At 40.1% G+C, this 24,911-nt stretch overlaps 1 protein-coding gene across 6 annotated transcripts in view; it reads right to left on the bottom strand.

Moving 5' to 3' along the window:
- The window catches only part of CLASP1 (cytoplasmic linker associated protein 1), a 248,232-nt gene that overhangs the window by 57,787 nt on the left and 165,534 nt on the right, over positions 1-24,911 (bottom strand). For 2 of the 6 annotated variants that reach the window (XM_081814612.1, XM_081814614.1), the window contains exons 20-22: positions 24,299-24,346; positions 14,786-14,890; positions 10,543-10,710 (exon numbers count right to left, since the gene is read on the bottom strand). In XM_081814612.1, coding sequence (XP_081670738.1) covers positions 10,543-10,710; positions 14,786-14,890; positions 24,299-24,346 — 321 coding nt within the window. Of the gene's footprint in view, positions 1-10,542; positions 10,711-12,461; positions 12,489-14,785; positions 14,891-24,298; positions 24,347-24,911 lie in introns of all 6 variants that reach the window. The other 4 variants (XM_081814615.1, XM_081814616.1, XM_081814611.1 and 1 more) reach the window with 3 other exon arrangements.

Here is a 24,911-nt window from a genome sequence, read left to right on the forward strand (position 1 = left end):
CTAGCACACACACACACAGGCATGACAAAGGCGCTCTTTGCGGTGTTCCTTAGGCACCAGCTGAGCTCAGACTCCAGGTTTATATTCACGCCACGAAGCCTCAATGAGCCGTTAATGGAGATATGCAACATGAAGGACATCAGGAGCCACAGAGCGCCGTCTATATACCGAGTGGAACAGCAGGAGAATGGATTATTTACTCAGCTCACGAGATGCCTCATCGGTACGTGATGCATATGCAACCATGCACCAAAAACAAAAGCATAGAACTTCGTCATGTTATCTGGACAGAAATAGGATGAAATCACGAGAAAGGGGCTCAACAAATGAAATTCCGTGTTCCCCCAAATTTTTGCTCTCCTGTTGCATGGATACCCTAATTATCAATGAACTTATTGTTGAACTGCTGGAGACTGAGTTGTAACAGGCTTAAGGAGCTTCCCTGGCGAGGCATTTGCAGTACTCTGGTTACGGGCAACCACTCTGTAATGCAGCTGGGGGCAAATCCCGGTGTGATCACAACCAGCTGGAGGACCTGAGGCCAAGCGCTACATCTCTCTGTGTCTCAGTTTCCTCGGCTGGAAATGGTGCCAAAAGTGGTACGTACCTCTTGGGAGTGGAGAGAGTTGCAAGAGCTCAGACACAGAGCACTTAAAGCAGTGCCGGGCACTGAGTAAATGGTGGGAGCAACAGGAGTAGTGCTGCTGGTGCTGGCAGTGACGGCTGCCAGTCAACGCCAGTTTACAGGTCTACGTCAGATATTACTGTATTAGCAAGTATTCACAATACGCATATTAATTCAGCAATCTGAGGAACTCTGTGCTAACCTCCGTCCGCACAGAGAATTACTTTCAGAAAGAACCGTAAAATAGGCTTTGGTTCAAAATATGAACTTACTGAGCAGAGTGCCATGCAACATATGGCTTTTCCTTACCTCCGGAAAAAAACCCAAAAGACTGTGTGCTTATATTCATTACTCTGGAAAGAACATGGTGGTCGTACCAGGGAAAACTCACAAGGGTTAACAAAGTAATAGCAAGCAGTGCTACTTTTCACCCACGCCACTAGAGTGCAGTATCCTGCACATGTGAACACTTTCATTTCGTCATAAAATACCAGAACCTCAAACTCTTCAATATAACTTTTTTTAAGATTGTTTTTAAGGTAATCTCTACACCCAAGGGGGCTCAAACTCACGACCCCAAGATCAAGAGTCACATGCTCTACCGACTGAGCCAGCCAGGCGCCCCTATAATTTTATTTTTTCAAGCTCATGTCACTTTATGAAAATGCACATATCTGGGTATTAAGTGGTATTAAATAGCAAAGGTTACCTGGTCGACAAAGACAAATTTTTACCAGCTTGCGAAAGGAAAATTTCTAACTCCTCAAGATGCACACAAATAAACTGGCAATCTCTAAAACAGATATAAAATAATTGCTTTCCTTACAGAAGGAAGTTGGCAAAACACATTTTAAGACTGAAGCATACCATTTACTGTAAAACGTATCAGCACCATATCCTAGTTTAAACTGAAAATAGCTTTTAAGCAATACCTGATGGTTTCTTATAAAGTCGTTCCCTGGTTCTGTTTCAACAGACAATTCTACAGTAAATCTGTCATGTAATGAGTCCTTTGTCATGTTCTCAAGTGAACATCCATCAGTGGAATCCAAGGTGGACCCAGTTTTGTCAAAGCCCGATTTACAGCAGAGCCCTTACTTTCACTTAGAAGTTGTCACTGGAACCAGCATATACATAGGCATGCCATGGAAATGGTCCAAAATAACTTTGTAATAAAAACACAAACATAAAACCAATATATAATCACCAAAACATAATTATTTCCACACACACCCCCCCCCTTATTTCAAACTGAAGGTTGAATCTTACTAATTTATAGAAGGGGTGGGAAACAATTATTAAAGTGAATGAGAAGGAGGAGAAAACTTCACATTGTCTGAAGGGCACAGCAAGTTACCCTGGGAACCACCTTTAGGGACTCATCTATGAATTCCTAGGTCCTAACTCCAAACCTGGAAATCATAATTGAGAAACATTGCTAGACACTTTCTCTGTGCTTAAGCCTGGAGAGAAAGCATTTAATACATTTCAGAGGAACAAATGAAAGACACTAAATTATCAAAACTTTCAAATGAGGCAGGGAAGCAGCCAAGCTTTGAAGTCAGGCTGGATTCAAAACCTCGCTCCACCATCTAGCTGTATGACCTTGAGAAAGTGGCTTACTCTCCCTAAGTCTCTGTTCCGTCATCCGTAAAAAAAAAAGGATGACAGTAACACCTGTCCCAGAGGGCAAACAGGAGCCATGAGGAGCTGCACCTGCTCAGAATGGTGCTGGTATGCACAAGCACTGCTCTCGTTCTCATTGGATAAAAGTCTTACGGACAGATTTAACCCAAGGAGGCAAAGGGGGCACGGCATAAAAATTCAGCCGAGAAGATGTTAACTATGGCCCTGACCACAACAGAAGACGTGTGCTGATGCTAGTTTGTTAGGAAGGGGAAATATCTGTATCCACATCTTCTGCCCTGGTAGGAGCAATTGTGCATTTCACCATTCTGGGTTGTCACCAAGAAAGACACGTATGCAGATCCATTTCGCCAAAGAAAGTGAAAACGAGACTAGATCACTCAAGTACTCGGGGTTCAATTAGGAGCTCAAGAGTTCAGCACACCTTGCCCGGTCCGCTGACCACATGCTGGATTCCAAAGGCTGCCTTCCATGGACAGTAACAAAAATACCCGTACACATATGAAATAAAAACACGGACTTGCCTAAGAGACCAAATAACCAATAAATAGATTGAATCGTTCACTTATGTAACAGGTTGTTTAGAAGGTCAGCAAGGATGCAGAGATATACAGCCTTAACTTAAGGAAAAATCACCAGTTCATTTGGGAAAAAAAAAAATCATCATTGCCACCCAATTTGTTGAGAATTCTGTTCTGATGCTTCAGACTGCCGTGGAATAGCTGATGTGTACGAGGTAAGTCGCCCCACTTGGGATCTCATGGTCATCAGGTAGACTAAGTCAAGGGACTCATCTGGCATGGCTTTAACTGCATACAGGACAGCAGGTCATAAGGAAGTATATCCAGATTTTGATTATTGATACTGATGGGATAAAAGGATATTAGGAAGAAGTGTATGACACTAGGAGCAGAGAGAGGCAAATATTAAGACTATGTGTTTCTGATCCATCATCCACTTTCTGGAGTGACATTTTTATATCTGAAAGACCCAGTTACATAATTAGAGTCAAAATAACAGACTGCTGCAGACCATAATTCCATATAACAACTTCAGACCTAGGCCTAACATTCTAAAATGATTTCCACCTGCTATGCTTATCAAAAGGAAAACAGTTTTACAGCAAAATGGCAAAGAACTGAAACACAATTACTGGAGAATACAAAATATTTTTTTGTGAAAAGTGTGTGGTCTTTCTAGAGGTCTCTAGGGATTAATAATTTGCACTACGAGGTATATGTCCATTTTAGACTATTCAAACTAAAAAGAAAAGGCGAACACGATATTCCATAAAGGAAATAGGTTTCTCTGTCGGTTTTTCTTGAATCCTAAAACCTGTGAAAATATAAACTCTGGCTATAAGAGAGACTGAGGTTGGTGGATGAGCAACCCAAATGGCACCTGGCCGGTGACCTGAGATATGGTACTAATACCACCTTATGGCGACCAAATACCGTAAATTTCTGCCCTGGGAGGGCATCGGGTCACAGCCTTTAAATAGCCTATGGAGCCGAGGAAGAATGAAAATATCTGACTCGTTAACAATAAACGTTGTAAAGTCATGCATTGTGCTGTACACCTCAGCGGCTTATCAAAAAGCTACTTTGGGCTTGCTTTAGGAGGAAGCATTGAAATGACTCACTTCACAAAAAAGCATGGCTAATACCTTCATCCATGCAGTTTTTTAATGTTATCACCCCTCAACTGAGCACATTTCATGTCGTAGACATTATCGCGATTTTATTTTTCTCCACCTTTGAACTGAATCACGTAGGGCCTGACCTCGGGTACAATTCAAAACCAACTGTTGAAATTCAATGACAAAAGATACACTTGGCATTCGCTCTACTTTTAAGAAGCAAGTCACTGTCACTGAGCATCCCCTTATGTTAGAAGTGACCACGCAGATGGGCTTGCTGGCCAGCAAGTGGTCACAAATGGCAACGGCACAGAGTGAAGTGGTGTTTTTTTCCTCCAATATATAAAAATTGGAAATGGCCAAACTTCAAACATGCAGAGGGGGGAGGGGACAACAGAGGGTAACTAAGGAAGAGGAAAGAGAGAAGAAAGGATCACAAGGACAGCAGAGGAGGGAGAGCAGGTCATTCCACCTGGCAGTGTGTGGGACAAGCATTTGGAGCAGGGCAAGGAACTCTGCTCCGAGAGCCAGTGCCTACGTGTACTCACCGAGTGGAGGAAAGCCCCGAGCGGGGCTCGTATCGCGGCTGCTCTCACAGCTGGTATTACGGCTGCACCCCTGACTCATGCTGGGTCGAGGGATACGGCTGCTCCGTGCTAGTGTGCAGCATGAGGGGTTTCAGAGAAGGTGAAGAAGTTTAATGAAGACAGAAAAACTCACAAAACGTCAGTCACATTCCGTTAACGTAATCATGACATTGTCCGCGCTGGGGGGGGGGGAGGGGGAAGGGGGAGGGGGGCGCAGGTGCATCGTGAGTGACTATCCCTGCCGAGGCCTCACTGACTGGCATGCTGACAACAGGAGAGGGCCTGCATAAAAACTCGACTGTGCTCAAGGTTTCGGAAAGCTGTGGGTTTTTGTATGGAAGCGAAATAATACCTAAATGTAAGAAATGAAAAAGAAAGCTTTCCAAAGAGCAAACTGACACCAGGAAATCCAAGATCAAACTCTTTTAGAAAATGATCAGTTTTTACGGCTTTAGCAAACTGGCTCGACAAGATGATAAACGACTAAAGCCATTTTCATATACACTGTGTTGTTAGAAAAGATCATTTATTGTGGATTAAAAAACAGAATAAAGGCTCGAAATCCATGAACTTACCTAATTAAAAGAAAGAGGGTTCACTTCTCTCAGCCTGGGCTTCTTTACAAAGAGAAGTTCTAAGGACTGACACAGCTGGAGAACCTGCCCACTTCAAGTAAGTATCTAAATGCTTCAAACATACTTAATTACCTAAACCAACATGTATAGAGAGTTGGGATTGCTTTCCCTTTATTTACTGGTCCCAACAATTCATTCCTGCTTTTTCTGTGGGAATCCAAACAGAGCTGCCCGTGGTCCCTACTCAAGCACCTTCACTTTACAGCCTCACACGTGAGTCTGTCAATGGTATGTGGACTGACAAATCCCAATACTCATGTTAAAAGATCCCTCCGCTGACCTAAGAATGGCCAATTACTGTATGATTATCCGTGGGTAACTTTATTATCATGTTACAAAAACACTGAGAAGACAGTGTCACATGACTAGCTTAAGGTCTAACATAACTTGGCCATAAAGCTCAGATAAGACCAGGATGCTTTTGTTTTCTAATTTAACTTGAGGAAACAAAGGCACAGTACTGGCAAAATACTCAGAAATGACTCTGCATACTGAACGTGTATAGCCATCTCCATAATAGCTGGTGGGACAATAAATATGTCTGTCTTGAGTGCGTCTACTCATTCTGGACCAGATAGAAATGTCTTCCCTGAACATTTTGGAAAAAATAAACTAGATTCACTGATGTAAAATCATTTTACATTTACTATATTGTAATGAGCAGAGCCTACTACTTCAAAGCCAAGGTGGATTTACAGCATGACCAAACTATAACAAGAATGTCTTCCAAACCGGAATCGTGAAATTCCCTGACAAAGAATATGAAGTGAGAAACCAAACCAACTTCCTCCTGTGGTCTCTGCTCAGTGCTAGAGTTACAGCAGACCCCACAGTTACATAAGAGATGTCCAAATGCTTAGGTCTGCACTGGCAAGCAAGGAAAAAAAATCAAGCGCAGGAATGCAATCTGAGCAATCTGTCAAAACGGGGCTTCACTTAGGATTGTCGAGTAATTCCTAAATTCGCCTTCATTTTGCCACATGACATGGAGGCACTGGGTTTTTGCTCAAACTGGCAGTGACTATTAATCAGCAATTCTTGATAATAATTCTGAACAGCTCCTATGATGAGGGTGCCCAGGGGCTAAATTAAAAAATCCTTAAAAAACTAGGGAGCATCCATTGACACCAATATATGAGAAGGTGCCTAGAACCTACAAAGTAATGCGGCTTATCCCCAGAGGATCAATACCACATCTAATTTGTGAAATGACCTCTCCGGTTCCATGCTGACTCATTCGTCCAGCCATGATGCCTCTCCTGTCTCAGCCTCCCCGTAGGAAGGTTGGGGGAGAGAGTCCCTCATTTAAATGAGAAGGGTACTGTGAGATAAGGTACACATGTGAGTACCTCTGAGTTCCTTGCTGAAAGGCAGACCTGAAAATCTTATTTCACTACCCACTCCAAAACAAACCATTGGAAATAATAAAGACAATCCTGATAAGTGTTTCACACATGCACATGCTTAAGTTGAGCATTTTCTTATAGTTCTTGCCTGATCCCTTCTGTCACCCTGCTTCCACTCCTTTCCTTAAAAAATACACATGCTACAGCAATGGGAAATCTCTGCTCTCTCTCGCTGAGCCTGCTTTGTGAAGACAAGAGCATGAAAAAGGATAAGTGGACATGATCTGAAGCAACAATATGCATAATTCTTTTTTTTTAAAAGATTTTATTTATTTATTTGAGAGAGAGGGAGAGTGAGAGGGAGAAGCAGACTCCCTGCTGAGCAGAGAGCCCGATGCGGGACTCGATCCCAGGACTCTAGGATCATGACTTGAGCTGAAGGCAGACGCTTAACCAACTGAGCCACCCAGGTGCCCAACAACATGCGTAATTCTTAACAAGGTTTACCCTCCTTAGTATTTCAGCCAGAGAAAGTTTATTCACCCCTTTGTGCTGACTGGCTTCCTTAACATAGGCTAGTAGTAACATACACAAAAAGAATTCTGCTTATGAATTTGTAAACATCTGCCCACAGTTGCCCCACGCCACATTAAAGGACATCTAGTGGTGACAGCAACCGTTCAAATGCTGGATAATTTAAAACACGAGAGGAGCCACTTCTGATACCACTTCCAAAGACCACTCTATAAAGAGGATTTTAAGTAAGTATATCAATATATGATTTTTATAAAGACTAATGAATTAGATGGTGAAAGCTAAAAAAAAAACAATATCAAATCAGCCTCTTTATGGAGTGCCAAAACTGACTGTTCTCTATGAGAATATATAATGTGAAGGCAAAAGAGAAGAGGAAGAGACGATGAAGACATGCTTGCCTTTTGAACTTTCTGAAGGCAGTATTCTTCGGTGGTTCTGAAGTCCTATGCTTACAGGAAAGGCTGGGAAGCCTTGAAAATCCATCTGATTGGCTTCATTTCTTGAGAGACACTCTACTTTTGTAGTGTTTGGGGGGTAAACCCGACTTCAGCCTTTTAAGGAAGGGATGGATCCTACCAGAACTCACATCAAAAGCAAAAGTACAAGAGGAATAAGGAGCACTACCATGAAACAGCTCTACAGTCTGGACATTTTCATGTTGTGGTCTTGTACACAGTAGTCTAATTTAACAGGTGACACTGATTACTGTTAATTTTTGCTTCTTTCAAAATATTTTGACCAGAAAATCTGAAAACAGGATGTAAGCTGCCAAAAATAAAAATTTTTATAGCCTTTTCAAGAGATGAGTGGAAGAAGGAAACTAAAGGCAAACTTTCAAAATATAACTGCTATAGGTATTAGCTATTTATACTTTATTATTCATCAAAAACAGAATAAAACCCCAAAATGAAACAATTTACAATCTATTCTGTTTGGCTGAACAGTTTATGAAGGAATAAACTGCCAAGAAAAAAGAGAGTAGCAGGGTTTTATTTTGTTTCTTGGTTATACAACAGGAATTATATCCTGTTTTGCTTAAGAAACCTTAAATGCTAAAGAAGAAGAGCTTTGGTGTCATTTTTATTACAGATGAGGCATAGCTGAACCAAACATAATTTGTAGGTAATTTGTAGAATTAATTCTCAGTGCAAATTCCAAGCCTAGCTTAGCAATGATTAAAACTATTAATTGGTTTGGGACAAAAGAAAATATTCTTAAAAGACCCTTACCCCTTTTTCGAATACTTATATTTCAAGTTGCTATACAATGAACCAAATGTTTATAAACATTTTGGTATATACAGGCATATACCCAGTATCTACTAAATGATCACAACAATGGACAATCTACTGCTGAAGATGCTATGTATCTGACACCCTATAAAATGGAATCCCTCAGCAGTACTACAGGAAGAAGTGGAAAGATGTACTTGATTCATTTATCTATCTTTATATCTGTGTGTATTCTCACCATGTGCAGAAATTTAAATATCTTCTTTAATCAGAATTGTATGTATGACCTCAAAGCTTTACACATAACTGATCCCCTTAATGAGCATCAAGGAAATAACTTTGTCCAAAATACTGTTTCAAATAAGAACTCTCTGGAAGAGAACAGGTTCCTATTTAGTTTTTACTGATGGATGATGTTTCATAGTACCTCGTAAAGGCTTAATAAATGCTGTCTTTTCAACTATCCACAACACAAACTTCCTAGTTAAAACCATGGAATACCAGGTCCTAGAGTTATGTTAGTCAACCTAGGGCAGTTTCTTTCCCAATTTCAAGAAAAAGGTAAAAATGGCAACTTTAATAATATAAGAAGTCAAATCCCAAAAAAGAAAGAATTTTTATAAGTATGAAACTAATCTGGATCACCAAGAGACTTCCTATACATTTAGCTAACTACCAAAAAAGGGACAGCCAAAACCTCATGACTAAATATGAAATCAAATGCATTTTCCAAACAAAACTAGATCCAAACAGACATATGTTACAGCCTCAAATCTGAAGTTTAGACATTCTCGTCATGATACTTTCCCTGGTGTATCCACATAACTTGTTATCGCTGGATCCAAATAACTTGTCAGCTCAGGGACCACGCTATGTAATGCCAACAGAAAGTTGGGATCACGTAGAAATTTCTCACTTGCTTTGGAAATGTTAGTCAAACCAATGCCTATTCATTCTACCTCTTAAATATGCCCCCGCTCCCCGCCTTCTCGTAGCTCAGGTGGCCTTGGAGGGCTTTTAGAAGCGGCACCCTCTCAGTCCCACTGCCCTCGTCTCCCACCTCACCCTGACAAACTTCCTTTCCTGCAGCTCAATGAATTACCTGTGGTTCCCATAGCACATTATGCTTCCTCCCATCTGTTTCTGGACACACTCCTCTCTGCCCTAGAACACCTTTCTCCTCTTCTCCCCACCCTGCCTAAGCCTACCTTACACATCATCAAAAATGGACCTATTCTGGCAAGCCTCCCCTCTCCCAGTCCTTCCAGATTCTCTCTTGGGCGGACTGGGGTAGGCAAGGGCCCTAAGACACTCCTTTCCTATGGTCCCAGAGCATTATATCACAGTATCTGTCATACTATCTTACATTTCCACCCCTAAGACCACAAGCTCTTTGAAAATCAGAAGCTGTATCTGTTTTATCTTCTGATCCTAAGGTTTAACAAAGTGCCTGTGCATCACAGGAAACATTCAAGTAAAGCTGTTAACAAGATAAATAAATGAGAAAGAAAAGCCAACAGGACTTACGAATATAGTAGTACTCTGATTTCACATTAATAGATTTTTACCCTTAGAAAACAGTAAAAATATTAAGGAAGAGGATGAACATAGATTTCTCATAATATATTACAAAAGATGTCTTTTATATTAAATAGATTATATAGAAATTAGATTTGAATAGACTAAGCTGCTGAGAGTAACTGATATAATTCTACACACTATCACAAAGAAACTAAATACTACAACACAAAAATATTATATATTTGGTTTTCATTTGTTCCTAGTTTTCATGTTTGAACAGTACTATGTCAAAAGTAACTATACACATTCTTTGACCATAAGTTCCACCAATTACGTCAGAGAGGATCAAAATCAAAATATACGTGGACCCTACAAATTGCTTTTGAAAATATATATAGACTAACGGCTACTTAGCGCTAATCCATGAAAGATGAAAAGCAACATTGCTCCTAATTGTGAAGAAGACAATCCTGCCCACGCCCCCCAATTCTAACATTTTGTTAAATGGCTCTAAAACACAAAAGCCCACAGTGACATTAATTCTTTTCCGTCAATCTGAACGGTGAGGCTCATGTATTTTTCGGTTGTGATTCAAACCTGAACATGCCATAATCTGTAAAAAGCACAAATCAGAATGTCTTTTAACACAGGCAAAATGACATCCTCAGTTCAAAAGGAGATCTCTATTTCCAACATTAGACAAAGTCATTACATTATAATAAAAATCATGACCAAGTTGGGAATGATGTTTTGAGGTCTTTGAGAATCCTTACCTAATCCTATTCGGTTTGGACTTGTTTCTCGGCTACATCCCTGACTCCTGGGAATCTTGCTTCGTTTTTCTGAAGAGGGGGTCACAGGTGGGCCTCTTGAGGAACCCCCAGCAAGGCCACCATAACCACTTCCCAACAATTTCCCTGGGGAACTTGACCGGCTGCCGGCTAAAAATGAAACAAAACAAAACTGAAGAATGGCTGTAAATCAGGGACTAAACTATAACAATTTCAGAAGTCAGTAAACACATTATTTGGATCAAATACTTTTATATAAAAATGGCTTTTTTTGTTGGTGGTAGTACTATTTTTTTTTACATGGAGCATAAAAGAACATCAAATATCATAAAAGAATGTTTATACAAAGAAGAATTACAGGTGGAGTCCTACAAAAATGACAGTAAAATTTCTGATTCAAAGAGCAGGCTGAGTACAAACAGCTCCCTGTTCCACAGCAAATTTCTACAAATAATCACAAAGGTGTTTATTGTTTCGTTTTTTTATTCTATAAGAGTTGATATGTGAAAAATTTTAAACATAACCATTAGAAGAAGAGAATTAGAAGTTTCTTAAACATTACTGGAAGAACAGATCCAAGGACATCCCATTAGTTTAACAAATGGAAGAAAAGGAAGCAGGAAGGTAACTAGAAACATGGTAAATAAAAAAATCACAAAATAAAATGGTAGGAATAAACTCAAACATATCACTAATCATAATAAATGTGGCTGGATTAATTTCATCTATTAAAAGACAGAGATTCTTGGATTGGCTTTTAAAAAAATGAAACTCAACTGAATGTTGTTTATAAAAAATAAACAACATACCTAATACAAAACAATAAAACAGAGTGAAACAGCATTAAAAAAAGGACAAAAGATATCTCATATTGATAAAAGAATCACAGTCAATGAAGACATAATAACCACAAACATTTATGCTCCAAGTAACACAGCCTTGAAATATAATACATAAAACTGATAAAAATATAGGGAGAAATTCAGGTCATAATTATTAATGCACCTCTAAGGAAAAAAAAACAACTAAAGAAACTAATAACTAATACACCTCTGAAATTGACAGAGCAGTCAAAATTATACAGATATGCATAAACACACGTCCCACATACACACACATGTACAACAAACAGAAGACATTCTTTTCACTTTTCCACACATATTACAAAAACCGACTATGTACTAAGTTTCAAAGGAAATCTCAGAAATCTACAAAAATAGAAATTACAGAGACCACATGCCCTGAGATGTACACAAGAGAATTAGAAATTAAAAACAAATCATATATAGTAATTTTTATAAATGAGTAAGTGGCTGGATAGCTTTATAACCATTTTTCATGAGATAACATTCTTTCTTAAAGAAAACAGCAAAATTTTAAAGATCACATCAATCCACCGAAATACACTCTCCTTATTAAGTAGAGAACGCAATAAAATTCTCAAACATAAAGTGCATGTTATTATGTACCAGAACAGAATGAACCAGAGATAAAAACCCTTAAAAGAACACTTAACCTGGAAACACATGCCTACACCTCCATCATTCAAATTAATCATTAAGGTGATCACTCACAAAAATTAGGACTTTATAATGACAGCTACAGTTTAAAGTGAAATTCATTATAAAAATCACTGGTATGCATCACCATGAAGAACCTGTCTCAGGATTTATTAATCTTATGCCCATAAAACTTTGAGCACCCAAATGAACTATTAAGCTGTGTAAAAGGAGAAAAGAAATCCATTCCAAACTCTAGAATTTGAACATACAGAAAAAATGCAGAAAAGACTGACTAAGCTCATAATAAACAGAGAAATTAATATTGTGCAAGGAACATGGGACATGGGGTGAAAAACGCAAAAAAAAAAAAAAAAAAAGGCAAGAAGAGAAACGGCTTACCACCAGCAGGATTAGCAGATCTGGATCCTTGATTATGAAAGCAGACCAAAGGACAGGCAAAAAGTGGATTAAAAGACAATAGCACAATACAGAAGGTCAGCATGCAACACAACACAAATGTCTTTGTTCACAAACACATTAGCAAAATAGTTTTTTCTTCTAGGTCTTTTTCCTCTTAGTCTACTTTTGTACTTATGTTTATTTTATTCACATCATACTCTATCAGCATTTATTTCAGGTCTGTTCATGAAACACTTAGGAACCTACAGTGTGCCAGGTCTGGTGCCAGGCGGAGGAGATGCAGAGAAGACAAGCGTCTTGGCCTCCGGGGAGGCACATCTCTCTAGTTCTGAGCAAGCGGAGAGAAGTGACTGCATCCTACTCATTTATGTATCCCTACCACCTTAACTGGTGCTTACCACATAGCAAGTGCTCAATAAACATCATGAATTCAAAGAAACTGCTACTAATTAGTTTCACCTGAACATCCTATGCCAAATCCTCAAATATTTAAATATCAATCTTCACATATTTAAATCCTCAAATATTTAAAATATGCTGTTAAGGGCCCTAAATCTAATTAATCTAATGTTAATGAAATCTACTTACTATTACACCAGGACTATGAATGCTAGTATATCTACATTTGTAAGACATATAAATATGCTCATATTTACTTCCTATTAAAATAATTTTTTTAAATACTTAATTTATATGCCTAAGTTTAAGACCCAGTCTTGATTACTGGCTGGTGTTGTCTCCCTTCCTGTGAGTGGAATTTAGTGAATCAAGTAAAACTGAAGACTTTTAAAGTGGAGCCCCAAGCTAGGGTGCAGTATTTCTACAAGACTGAAGAATTAAAGCCCTCTCCTTGCCCTCACCCCCACTACAGAAGCAAAGTAGTCTCCACCATCTCCTAAGCAGTGAGCCAGGCTAGGGGCAGGAACCCCTGCAGAGGCCAATGCCAATAAACAGCAGACATAAAGAAACGCACAGTACCGTTCAACCCTCCCTCTCCCAGAAAGGAAATAACACTGCACAGCTAAAGAACTAGACATTTTTTATTAAACTTCATTTTAACATACTAACCCATATTTTGAGTCTTGAACATCTTTGTCAAGAAAAATTTCTCTGCAAGAAGACCTGACTGATATTTATGAGGTCATGTGACCAGAGTACCCTATCCATCGGTGACCCCAGGCATCACTAGGGTTCAAAATAACAACCCGAGCCAGGATAGTGTTCCCAAGGTAGAAGCTGCTGGGCTACATACAGATGCACAGCCTATGTTGTGTTGTATATACCTGTGTGATACACCAAAAGCATGCGTTTCTGCATCAGACGAGCCTGGTGGCAATGTATCACCGATGTTACACTTTCTTTTCAGAAAGGTATTACACTTGTTTAACATGAGGCCTAGAGTTACCAGAGGGACATGGGAGAGTATCTGAATTCCCAAGGAGCTGAGAAGGGCATTCTAAATACTAAGGAGAACCTAAGGTTTGGCCACAGACTCTCTACATGAGCCAGACAGCTCCTGGGGCCACAGAGGAGGCAGACACATATGGGCTGGGGAGTGCTGCACGGAGGGACCGTGTGCAGCTCCCAGGGAAGGGGAGCCTTCCTCCAACACGCTCACCCTGCCCGGGAGAACTCGGACACCCAGCTCTACGCACAGAGGGAGTGGGGGACTCAAAGGCAAGTGTGGCTGGGAAATGAGACACCGGGGTGGTTCCTTAGAGCGATCTACATACACTCCTTCCACCTATGGCTGCTTTCATGGCCGATGCTAACAAGCCAAGTGACTCAACATGTACAGACAAGCAGTAATGGAAGCGAGAGCAGCTGGGCAAAGCGGGAGCCCACACTGGCAGGAAGAGAAGAGCAGGCTGCAAATGTTAGAACACAGGGTTAATGGGGAGAGCTTTTAATGGATTTGCTTATTACCACTGAAAGAGAACTCCACGTTAAAATAATCCCCAGGTACTGCTCTTAAATTGCATCAGAGGGAGTCCTTATCAACAGTAAAATGGGTCACAGCCCAGGTATGTCTCAATTTGAGATGCTTGAGGAAAGGGAGAGAAACCACGTTTCAATGTTTAATGCTTAATAATATAACATTTAAATCACCTGGCCAGGAGACAAAAGCATCCTGGAATACTCCATGTTGTAAGCTTACCCAACAAACATCAAGACTGCTCACGGCAGCTTAGAGCCACACAAATGTGTTTTTCCCCTGAAGTAATGAACATACTATCAATCTTTCAACTGTATAATGGGCTGTGGAACAAGACGGAGATAACAGTACAAAATATACTTCTTACGCTGGGACTGTGAAACCACTTTGGCGCGGCTGCGGCCTCGACTGTCAGGTGTGGTGGCCACACTGGTGGCGCTCCCGGAGCTCTGACGTCTCGTGCGGATCCGACCTGGAAGAGGCAGCAGAAACGGTGTTTCCATCGTGTTTTCAGCCAGTGTGACCTACTCAAGAACACCACGCACACCACGAACAAGCGGCGCTGACGGGCCACCGGCAGGGGCGCGTGTCTTCCTCCGGTGTGGTCCTGACCCAGTTCCCTGTGTGCACACGCATGCGCATTCCGTCTGCACACTCAAGTTCTGCAGATACATTAGCAACTCCTGAGAGTGAGTCATGAACCTGGAAGGTGCTTCTGTTACAAGTATTCTAGCACACTATATTTTCCAATGAGGAGGTGATATCCACTTGAGGATTTTTTTTCCACAACTTTTTTCACATTAAACTCTCTTACCTACAAATCTGTCAAATTTTCTTTTTTTTTTTTAAGATTTTATTTATTTATTTGAGAGAGAGAGAATGAGAGAGAGCACATGAGAGGGGGGAGCGTCAGAGGGAGAAGCAGACCCCCCGCGGAGCAGGGAGCCCGATGCGGGACTCGATCCCGGGACTCCAGGATCATGACCTGAGCCGAAGGCAGTCGCTTAACCAACTGAGCCACCCAGGCGCCCTCTGTCAAATTTTCAAAGGCAGAAAATATTAGCTGTCATCTTATGAAAAATACTACAGGAAAAAGAGTAAATGCAAAACAAAGCAAAACACAACAAAAAAACAAAACCCTTAACTCAGCAATCAACAAAAGCTATAGCACCCTGGAGAATAAATGTGTTTTGATATGTAGCATTGAACTTCTATTTTTTTTTTTTTTTTTATAAAGATTTTTATTTGACAGAGAGAGGCACAGCGAGAGAGGGAACACAAGCAGGGGGAGTGAGAGAGGGAGAAGCAGGCCTCCCGCCGAGCAGGGAGCCCAATGTGGGGCTCGATCCCAGGACCCTGCGATCATGACCTGAGCCGAAGGCAGACGCCTAACGACTGAGCCACCCAGGCGCCCCGCATTGAACTTCTATTTTAAAGCATGTATGCCAACAAGTTTCTAGCTGCAAAAGATGAAGAAAGAATCAGCAGTATAGGAGTAGCGAGAGAAACAACGACCTAAAAATAATGGATGTCATAGGCACTTATGAAAAGAATTTGGCACTGTAAGTAAAGCAATCTGTTAACTCCCATTATTAAACCATGAAACCACAAAAACAAAAGTGAACTCAGAAATGCAAAATCATTGATGATCAGACTAGTTAGAGACTAAACTTTTTAAAATTCAGGGCTTCTTTGGTTTCAGGTGGGCACAAAGTGCCTCTCCTGCCATAATTCAATCAGAACAGCAATCTGATATGGAAAACACAAACCAACAGAACTCGCATTGGCATCTTACATTGGCTCAAGACCACTTCTACCTCATCATTTAAGAAAGATTACAGAAAAGGAATACAGGAAAACAAATCCTAAGGCTTGAAAAAGGTTCAGGAAGGGGAGGTACAGAGCAATAAAAGCACTGCTTTAAGAAAAAAAATTAAAACTAGAAAGAATAATTTTAATAGCAGTTTAAGCAAAGATTCACAAATTCTGGAATCTGTAGTAAGAGCTATATATATATATACAGACATCGTATTATACTAAGAGCTGTATATGTGTGAACTTGGAATCCTCATAAGAACATATAATTATTCCCATATTACAGATGAGGAAAGAGAGAAACAGGAGGATTCATTAATTTGTCCAAGGCCACACCACTGGTTTAGTTACCTGTGCCTGCCTGGCTGGCTGGCTGGCCTATGAGTGAGGGCATTTTACTTTCCTAAGGAAGTCACCAAGCTAAATCAAGGCAGTCACCAAGGCAAAGTGAACATGAAAAACCAACTGAATCTCACTTCCTATTTTAAATTTACTGTAAAACATTTAGGTCACAAAAAAGATATTTTAAATGAACATCCATACCCATTCAGCTTAAAAAATAAAAATCTTTGCTAGCGTCCCTGTACCCCCTATTTTCTCCCAACATTTGGTAACCTGATCCTAAACCCAGCATTCATCATCCCCTTGCATTTCTTTGAACTTTTAATATAGTTGTATAACCACAAAACAGATGGCATTATTTAATATATTTCAAATGCTTTTAATTATATCACAGGGTATATATTTTTCCAAAACTTAGACTGTTTTGCTCAACATTTTATTTGTGAGGTCACTTATGGAAATGATTTTTCTGTAGGAGGTAAAGGAGAGATCCATTTTATTTTTTCCGTATGACTAACCGACGTCCAAATAAATTTTCCTAACCCCTTTCTTACTGATCTACAAAGCTGTCTTTTGTCATTTTACCAAGTACTTAAATACATACGTAGGCTTGTTTCTCAATTGTCTAGTGTGTCCACATGTCCACACCCGTGCAACATCAAAATGTTGTGATGAGCTTAAAAAAAAATCTTGCTAATTGGAAATCAGCCCACTTTTTCCTAAGGCCTTTGCTCTCTTCCACATGGATCTAAAGATACAGTTTAAAAGGACCCGTTGAAATCTTAACTGGCATTATGTGGAATGCAGGGTTAATTTGAGGGATGGGGGCGGGTGGTAAGACAGCTTTACGATATTGATCTTTCCATGTTTTTCCCTTTATTTCACTTTCTTCAATGTCCTGCAACAAAGCTTTATAATTTTTTCTAAAAGTCTTACTCAATTTTTACAGACTTATTCAAAGGTGCCTTATTTTGATGACACACTATATTTTATTAAACTATATTTTCTAACTTCTTGACAAATGTGAATGTAATTAATCTTTATATTTTGATCTTAATTCTGGGAACCTTGCTAAACTTTTGTTAATTCTACTAACTTGTATGTAGATTATCTGGAGTTAGGTAAATAGAATACCATCTACAAACAAGACTTCAGTTTTTTTCCCTTCAAATTCTACCCTTTCATTTCTCTGCCTTAACCCCGCTGTCTCGGACATGTAGTATGCACCTACATGGGCAGGCTTCGTTACTTTGAGCCACATTAAGAAAAAAAATTCTGGAATTTCACAAAAAGTAGGATATTTCAACAGACTAAGAAAACTCCTTTTCCTAACTGCTAAGAATTTGCCAAAATGTTTGTTGAATTTTTTGATGCTTTCTCGGCATCTTCTGAGATAAAAGGATTCTTCCTTTAAATGTGCTGAGCTTCATCAGGAAGTTTCTAAGCTATTAAACCTGAGATAAACTCCCATGCTTATAATGTACACACTCACATATAACGCCTCAACTGTACCTTCTCTGGTTTAGTGCTAAGGCTACCCCAGCTGCATTAATGAGTGAAGTAGTCCCACTTTCTCTTCTTGGAGTTTATGGAAGACTGGGATTAGCCAATTCCTCATACAATTTGTATTTCTTAATCCTGTCTAGTGAATGTTTAATTCCTATTTCATTAACTTGTACTCTTTATTATTTCTTTCTTACTGTCCTTTGGGTTTATTCTGTTCTTTTTCTAACAAATTGGAAACAACCTCCTAATTGTTTCTCTTCTAATATAAACTTAAGGCTATGAATTTCCCTCTAAGCACTGCTTTTTTTTTTTTTTTAAAGATTTTATTTATTTATTTGACACAGAGAGAGACAGCGAGAGCAGGAACACAAGCAGGGGGAGTGGGAGAGGGAGAAGCAGGCTTCCCGCCGAGCAGGGAGCCCGATGTGGGACTCGATCCCAGGACCCTGGGATCATGACCTGAGCCGAAGGCAGATGCTTAACGACTGAGCCACTCAGGCGCCCAGCACTGCTTTTGCTTCATTTCATAAGGACTGATATGTAGTTCAACATAATGTGTTGCTTTAAAAAAAATTTTTTTTCTAGATCCCATTTGTTCATGTTTTGCTTTGGAAAAGTTAAGTTGGATCTGTACTTCACACTTTACACCAAGAAAAACAGCAAATGAACCTAAGATTAAAATGTAAAACATGAAACCACAGAAGTTCTAAAAAAAAACATAGGAGAAATCCTTTGTAACTTGTAATGGGAAAGTCCCTTCTAGTTATGACTTAAGATTAAAAGCCATTAGGAGTTCAGTAAGTCTGACTACTTAATTTTTTTGTAAAATCTCAGTATGACAAGAAGAAAACTATGAGCAAGTTAAAGAAAATGAAAAATTGGGAAAAAAATGTTTACAATTCATATCACAAAGGGCTAATTTCCTTAACATATAAAAGGTTTCTAGGAATCAACAAGAAGTCCACCAACAAGCAGTGTGCTGGTAAATGTTTAACAATTGGCAGGGGGCTGGGGAAGGTTCCTGCAGATTTGTGTTTTCCAATTTCCCTGGTGTTATTCCCACCATGGCCAATTTCCAGCTACTGACATGAAATCAACCAGATTACAAAATGTCTGAAAATTTAACAACTGGCTGTCATGAAATAGTCAAGACAGCTCCAACACACCACTGCCACAACCCAATAAAGAATGAACAAAAGCTAGGAAAAGACCGTTAACAGACAATAGAAATGGCTCTTGAGTGTCTGAAATATTGTTCAGCCTCACTCAATAAGAAAAAAAATTAAAATGACATTAAGAATGCCATTTATCTAACACCTACCAGAGTGGCAAGAATCTAAGACTGTGCTAATAGTCTAGCGTATAGGAAAAGAGGCACTCTCATTGGCATGTTTTAATCTGTGGGAATCCCGAGGAACGAGATTTGAGTGCCTTCCTCTATAGAAGCTCACTGCTCCTGTCCAGCACCCTTCAATTCATCAGGCTGGGGTTTCCCAGGCACCACAGATAATGAGAACTGAAACCACAACTTATGTGAGAAGTGAGCTCAGTTACAAATGAGGGGAGATTGGTTTTTTCCTCTGGCTAGGACAAAGTCAAGAGATACCACGTCAACCTGAAGATAAAGAGGTTTTGTTCCTAGTACACCTTTTCATGGATCTATAGCACCTCGACAACGCTGGCTCAATGCCAACCTTACCTCTCCCCTGAGGGGAGCATAACGGCTTGTTTCTTGTCTGCCACAGGGACTCACATGTGTCACTAAGACCTAAGGGCACCCTTAAAATCAATTTTGGGGAGTTAAAAGGGCCTTTTTGTGTTATACTCAGATACAGATTTCTTCTGTAAGGAGAGAGTCTGTTTGTTTTCCCTATATTAATTTGGTGATATTATTCTAAGTGCCTACATACGCCTTAAAGAGATGATACAAAATACTCCATGGTCTTTAAGAAAAACAAAATCTACTCAATAAATGCAACAAAGAGTAAAAAATATATTTAAGTTCTACATTATGACCTGTTACGAACATTCATATTCATACTGTGTTATGACAGAGAAAGTAGACATGAAAGAAAAAACGTACATAAAAGAAATAGAAATAAGAGGTATTAGAGAACTATCCAACAGAAAAAAAAAAAAAATTCTGGAGATGGACAAGAAACAAACCCACCCATCCAAACAAAAGCAGACCCAGAAGAAAACAAAGACCTGGAAGAGAGCAGCCTTTGACTTTCATGGAATGAAGACAGAACATCCATACCGAGCAGCTTTTTAAAAGAGCTGCTGAAGAATTTCTTCCAATCACACCGCCATTCTTCTAGAAGAGCCCTCAAAATGGGAAATAAAACCTGTGCACCCAATTTAACTTGCAGGCCTGGTTTTCGTACATTCAGTCCAAGGCAAATTAAAAAAAATCACTTATCAGACAGCCTCATGTCACTAGGGTTTCTGTCCTCCTTATGTTTCAAAATTTCAGGCAATTCTCAACTTAGAGGTTATAAAGATTAAAAGGTCTTGTAGGTAAATCTCCACTCATCACACTGGAGCCTTTTGGCATACATATCGGCTTTACAAACTCATGGCTTCAGGGCACAATTAAACCAACCTCTACTCATATGTGGCAATTTTGATAAAATCAAAATTTGGGAAGTTGACCCCTTATAAATTCTGTTACCTACAAGTACCATTCCCCCAAAGGAACAACTTTCCTCGTGTTTTTTAAAGATAAAACTAAAAGAAAGTTAGCATTCTCGTACTCCAACATACACATATTTTTTTCACTGTGTAAAAAAGCCAATCATTTAAAATTCAGAGTTCTTAAACATATAGCAATACCAAATGTTTTATGTCCCAATAAAACTGAACTAAAATCTAAGTTCCTTTTCCTAAAGAGCAGAGAAGGCTACATGGTAATTTTTATTTTGTAATCTTAAAAACCATGAAGAGGTAAGCATGATCATCTATTCTCTGAAATGATCAGTAAATTGTCAGCTCCTGTGGGTCATTCAAGCCCAGTAACCCTTCATTTAAAATTATGTGTTCCGGGAAAAAAAATATGAATAAGGCATTTCCTAAACCACAGGAGCTAAAAACCCTGAGTATTAGATGGGAGTGCACTCATTTATCACAGCTGCAACATCTCGTCACAGACTTTCCCACAAGCGGCAGAACCAATGACATAAATGCTTCCTTCTGAATCCCCCCAAATTATGCAAAGACAACCTGGAAATAAACTTCTGTCCACAAGATGAGCTTCTGTTGGTTCTTCACAAAAAATATTTTTTTGACTAGTTGCAAATGTGAAAAAGGCTACTTAATGGGTATGATAAAGAAACTCCCAAAGGAGATAAAAGTATTTTCTCCATTCCTACACTAATGAAGTGGCCAGAATTCAAATGCACTGTCTGAATTTTGACTTTAGAGCACCCAACTATAGATTCCCAGTCATATCTTTGTCTCCTACTGATGAAAGCATCTGTCTCTTCTGGTCTCAGGAACTAGACAGGAAAGTACTTCACAGGCTTATTATTATTAACAAATTTTAAAAAGGCCCATAAGGATTTCAAAAATTCAATTTTAGTATATGTGTGGCCGAAGCGAGCACAGGATTCCAAAAATTCAGACAGGAAACTCAGGACAACGTGATATTTACTATTTACTGCAAGTCATGATGTTTCATGCCTTTTCCTAAGAACCGCGTGCGGCTTTTCTGAGCACTGCTAGGTTTCACTGCTTCACAGCCAGGGTATCCTAGATGCGCTGGAGTGTGCGGTCCCCCTGCACCGTGTCCTTTTTAGGCTCGAGGCCTAAAGGTCTGATGTCCCGCCCTTGACAGCCTGCACAGCCCTGGGATGCAGAGAACAAGGCTCACCGGCTCCCCTCAACTAAGGCTGTCTTCCATTGGATTCTGAACCCTGTACAACAAAGGGCTCCCATCTCATTATCCCACCTTTCCTACTGGAAGAACCAGAAAGAGATGCCTCATCCTTAGTCTCTGACACAATAACTGAGTAGGCAATCTTCTGACCTTGCTCTGCACCAGTAAGAAGAAAACTGATAAAAAGAAAGGTGAAAAATTCCTAGCGCTGGGAGAACAGCAGGCTGATTTCAAGTCTGTCACACAGGCGTATGAAATAAGAGCATCTAGAAAAAAATACAATCTCCCTTGGAACGTCTTCCCATTCCATCTACATTCCAGAATTCCGTGCTCCACTCCTCTTCCATCTAGGCTGAAGAAATGATGTAGGATCGTTTCTTTGGAAAGGAGAAATGTACAATTACTCATTACGGGCTAAAAAATGCAGAAAGTCACACCCAGCCCCAAGAGTCTGCTACTCTCACAAAGGAGGTCCTCATCATGACATAGGCTTCTTGTCCATTTTTCATTTGGGCAACTTTTCACTTCTCACACTTGTCCACCCCGGAGAACCACCCGTGGGGCTTACTGAAAATTCAGATTCCGTTGCTCCTTCCAAACCGAATCAGGATTTTCGGAGGGAAGGACCCAGGACTCTGCTCCTTTAGCAAGCTGCAGGTAATTCTTATGATGAGGTTCAGTTTGAAGAACACGGACCTTGGGATTATGCTTATCTTTTAAAAAAAACTCCATTCCTAATTTTTCCTTTGTGAGTCTCTGTGGAACTAGTATATTGATTAAAAGTACTGTGAACTGCACACATAAAGACAGAACCAGTCCACTTTGCAGGCTAGCCTTTTAGAGTAGCTAAGTAACGTATGCAAGTAAACTAGCAGCTCTTAATTGTTCAATCATTAGGCTGAGGGTTGGTGGGTCTAAGCCACTAAAGCAGATGAGGTTCCTCTAAATTTCAATTATTTGAGGCATTATCCTGCTTTCCAGCCAGACTGTGCAAAGGGATGGTCTCGTCTAGCATGTGCTAATTAAAGACCTGTACAGGCTGAAATGGTTAGGTCTAAAAGTCAAAAGACAATGCAAAATCAGGAGGAACTCCTGGAGAATGGCATAAAAAGAAACCAAAGTGGATCTGGAGGCGTGTTTTCTTTCACCATGCTAGATCCTGTGTGTAGCGCCAAACACAGCACATGGAAGGCATTTAATACACGGTTGGCGAGCGGAAGAACGAGGGTTGATGAATGAATGGGGTAGGTGTCAGTGATACAAATAAAAATGACATCATATAATTCAGTAGCATCTTTAGGGAAGAGAAAAGTGTCGTTTAAAATTTCTATAAATTACCCGGTAGAAAACTGTTACCAGCCTTTCACCTAAATAAATGACACTGAATTTATTTTCAAAACAGGAAAGGCAAATCCTGAGAGGCCCACAGAAGCACAAAAGTAAAGAGAAAGAAAGAGGAGGGAATGAGAGCTACAAAGGGGGTGCTTCGGGCGTAATAAAATCTGAGACGAGCAGTCCACAGGACGGCAGCACACAACGTCTTGGCAATGCTCCTCCCCCGAGGTGGGCCGGGGGCCGGAAACCACGTACAGCACATGTGAGGGACGAATTCACCAGAACCACGACAGAACACGGAAGGAGAGGAGAACTCAGGTCAAGGGAAGGCAAAGAGCCGGGGAAACAGAATGAAGAAGAAGAGTGGGGGGGGGGGGGGCGGTAACATGCAACGTGTCATGCGGGGACCTCGGTGAGGACGAGTGGGCACCAGGCAACACTCAGTGAGCACAGAGGACAGGTGAAGGCGAGACACACCTCAATCACAGAAACAAACCGCTTACCCTCTGCTTTAGTGGAAGTACCATCTTTAAGCAAATTAAAAAACAAAGGAAGGGATAACAGGGAACAGTTAGTAACAGTAAAAAAATTAAAAAGCAGAATGTTATTAGCTACTAAAAAAGCAAAAGTACAATTTAAAATAAAATTAAAAAAGAAGTTCAACAGCAAAGCAGATTCTGAAGCGAATAAGTGTGCCTTGTATTAAAATCGGCTTAGTATAATGTCGCTTTTGGCTTTTGGAAAACAGAACGAAACATGGCAAACCCAGGGTAGTGCCTCGGTTGGTACGGTGTTGATTTTCTCTTTTTAGCCAACCCTCATCCTCTTCAGAGTTTCTTTTTCTTAGAACCAAGTACCAGGAGCGTAAGGGGGAAAAACCAAAAACTAAAGTACTGAAGAGTCACCCAAAGAACAGAGGCGAGTAAGAAGCTGAGAGAAGCTAGCTCTAGCAATGACGCCTATCCCAGCTACACGGTGAGCAGCAGAAGCTGTACAGCGGGGTACCTGCGTCAAGGCCTATGGACTCCGTATCTTCCCTCACGTGTCTGGACTCTAGAAGTTCGGAAAAGGATCGTCAGCTTTAATGCTACACTTCTGCACAGATGTAATGTGCCAACCTAAGTAGTAATCGTAACAATTTCTCAGTAGGATTATGTGAAATTTCCAAGGGTTTTTGTTGTTTTGTGGTTTGGGACATGAGGCAAGTAGGGGCAGATGCTCTCTCGGGAGAGAACAGAATATTCCAGTCCTGTTATCTGAAGAGCTAATGAGGGGCTGAAAATTTATCCTCAGTGCTTTAAGAGGTCAATTCTGTATCATCAGACCAAAAGACCTGAGTGCTTTTACGAGCACTGAGGGAATTCTACATGGTCCCTATTAAAACATTCCAAATATGCACAAAAAAACAAAGACTACTGAGTACTCTAAAAGATGAGTTTTACTCAAATTTTCAAGCAATGAAACAAATACTGATGACAAACACTCAAGGTAGATAAAAGGTATTGAAACACGGGTACATACTTAAAAACTGATCTAAAATGAACAGAGCTACTCCACCCTGGGAGAGAATCATCCTGACTTCCCCCTTCCTTGATGACTACGTACCAACCTAACATCA

This window comes from Leptonychotes weddellii, chromosome 3 (genome assembly GCF_054177405.1).
Source record: "Leptonychotes weddellii isolate Sample4059 chromosome 3, ASM5417740v2, whole genome shotgun sequence".
Taxonomy (NCBI): domain Eukaryota; kingdom Metazoa; phylum Chordata; class Mammalia; order Carnivora; family Phocidae; genus Leptonychotes; species Leptonychotes weddellii.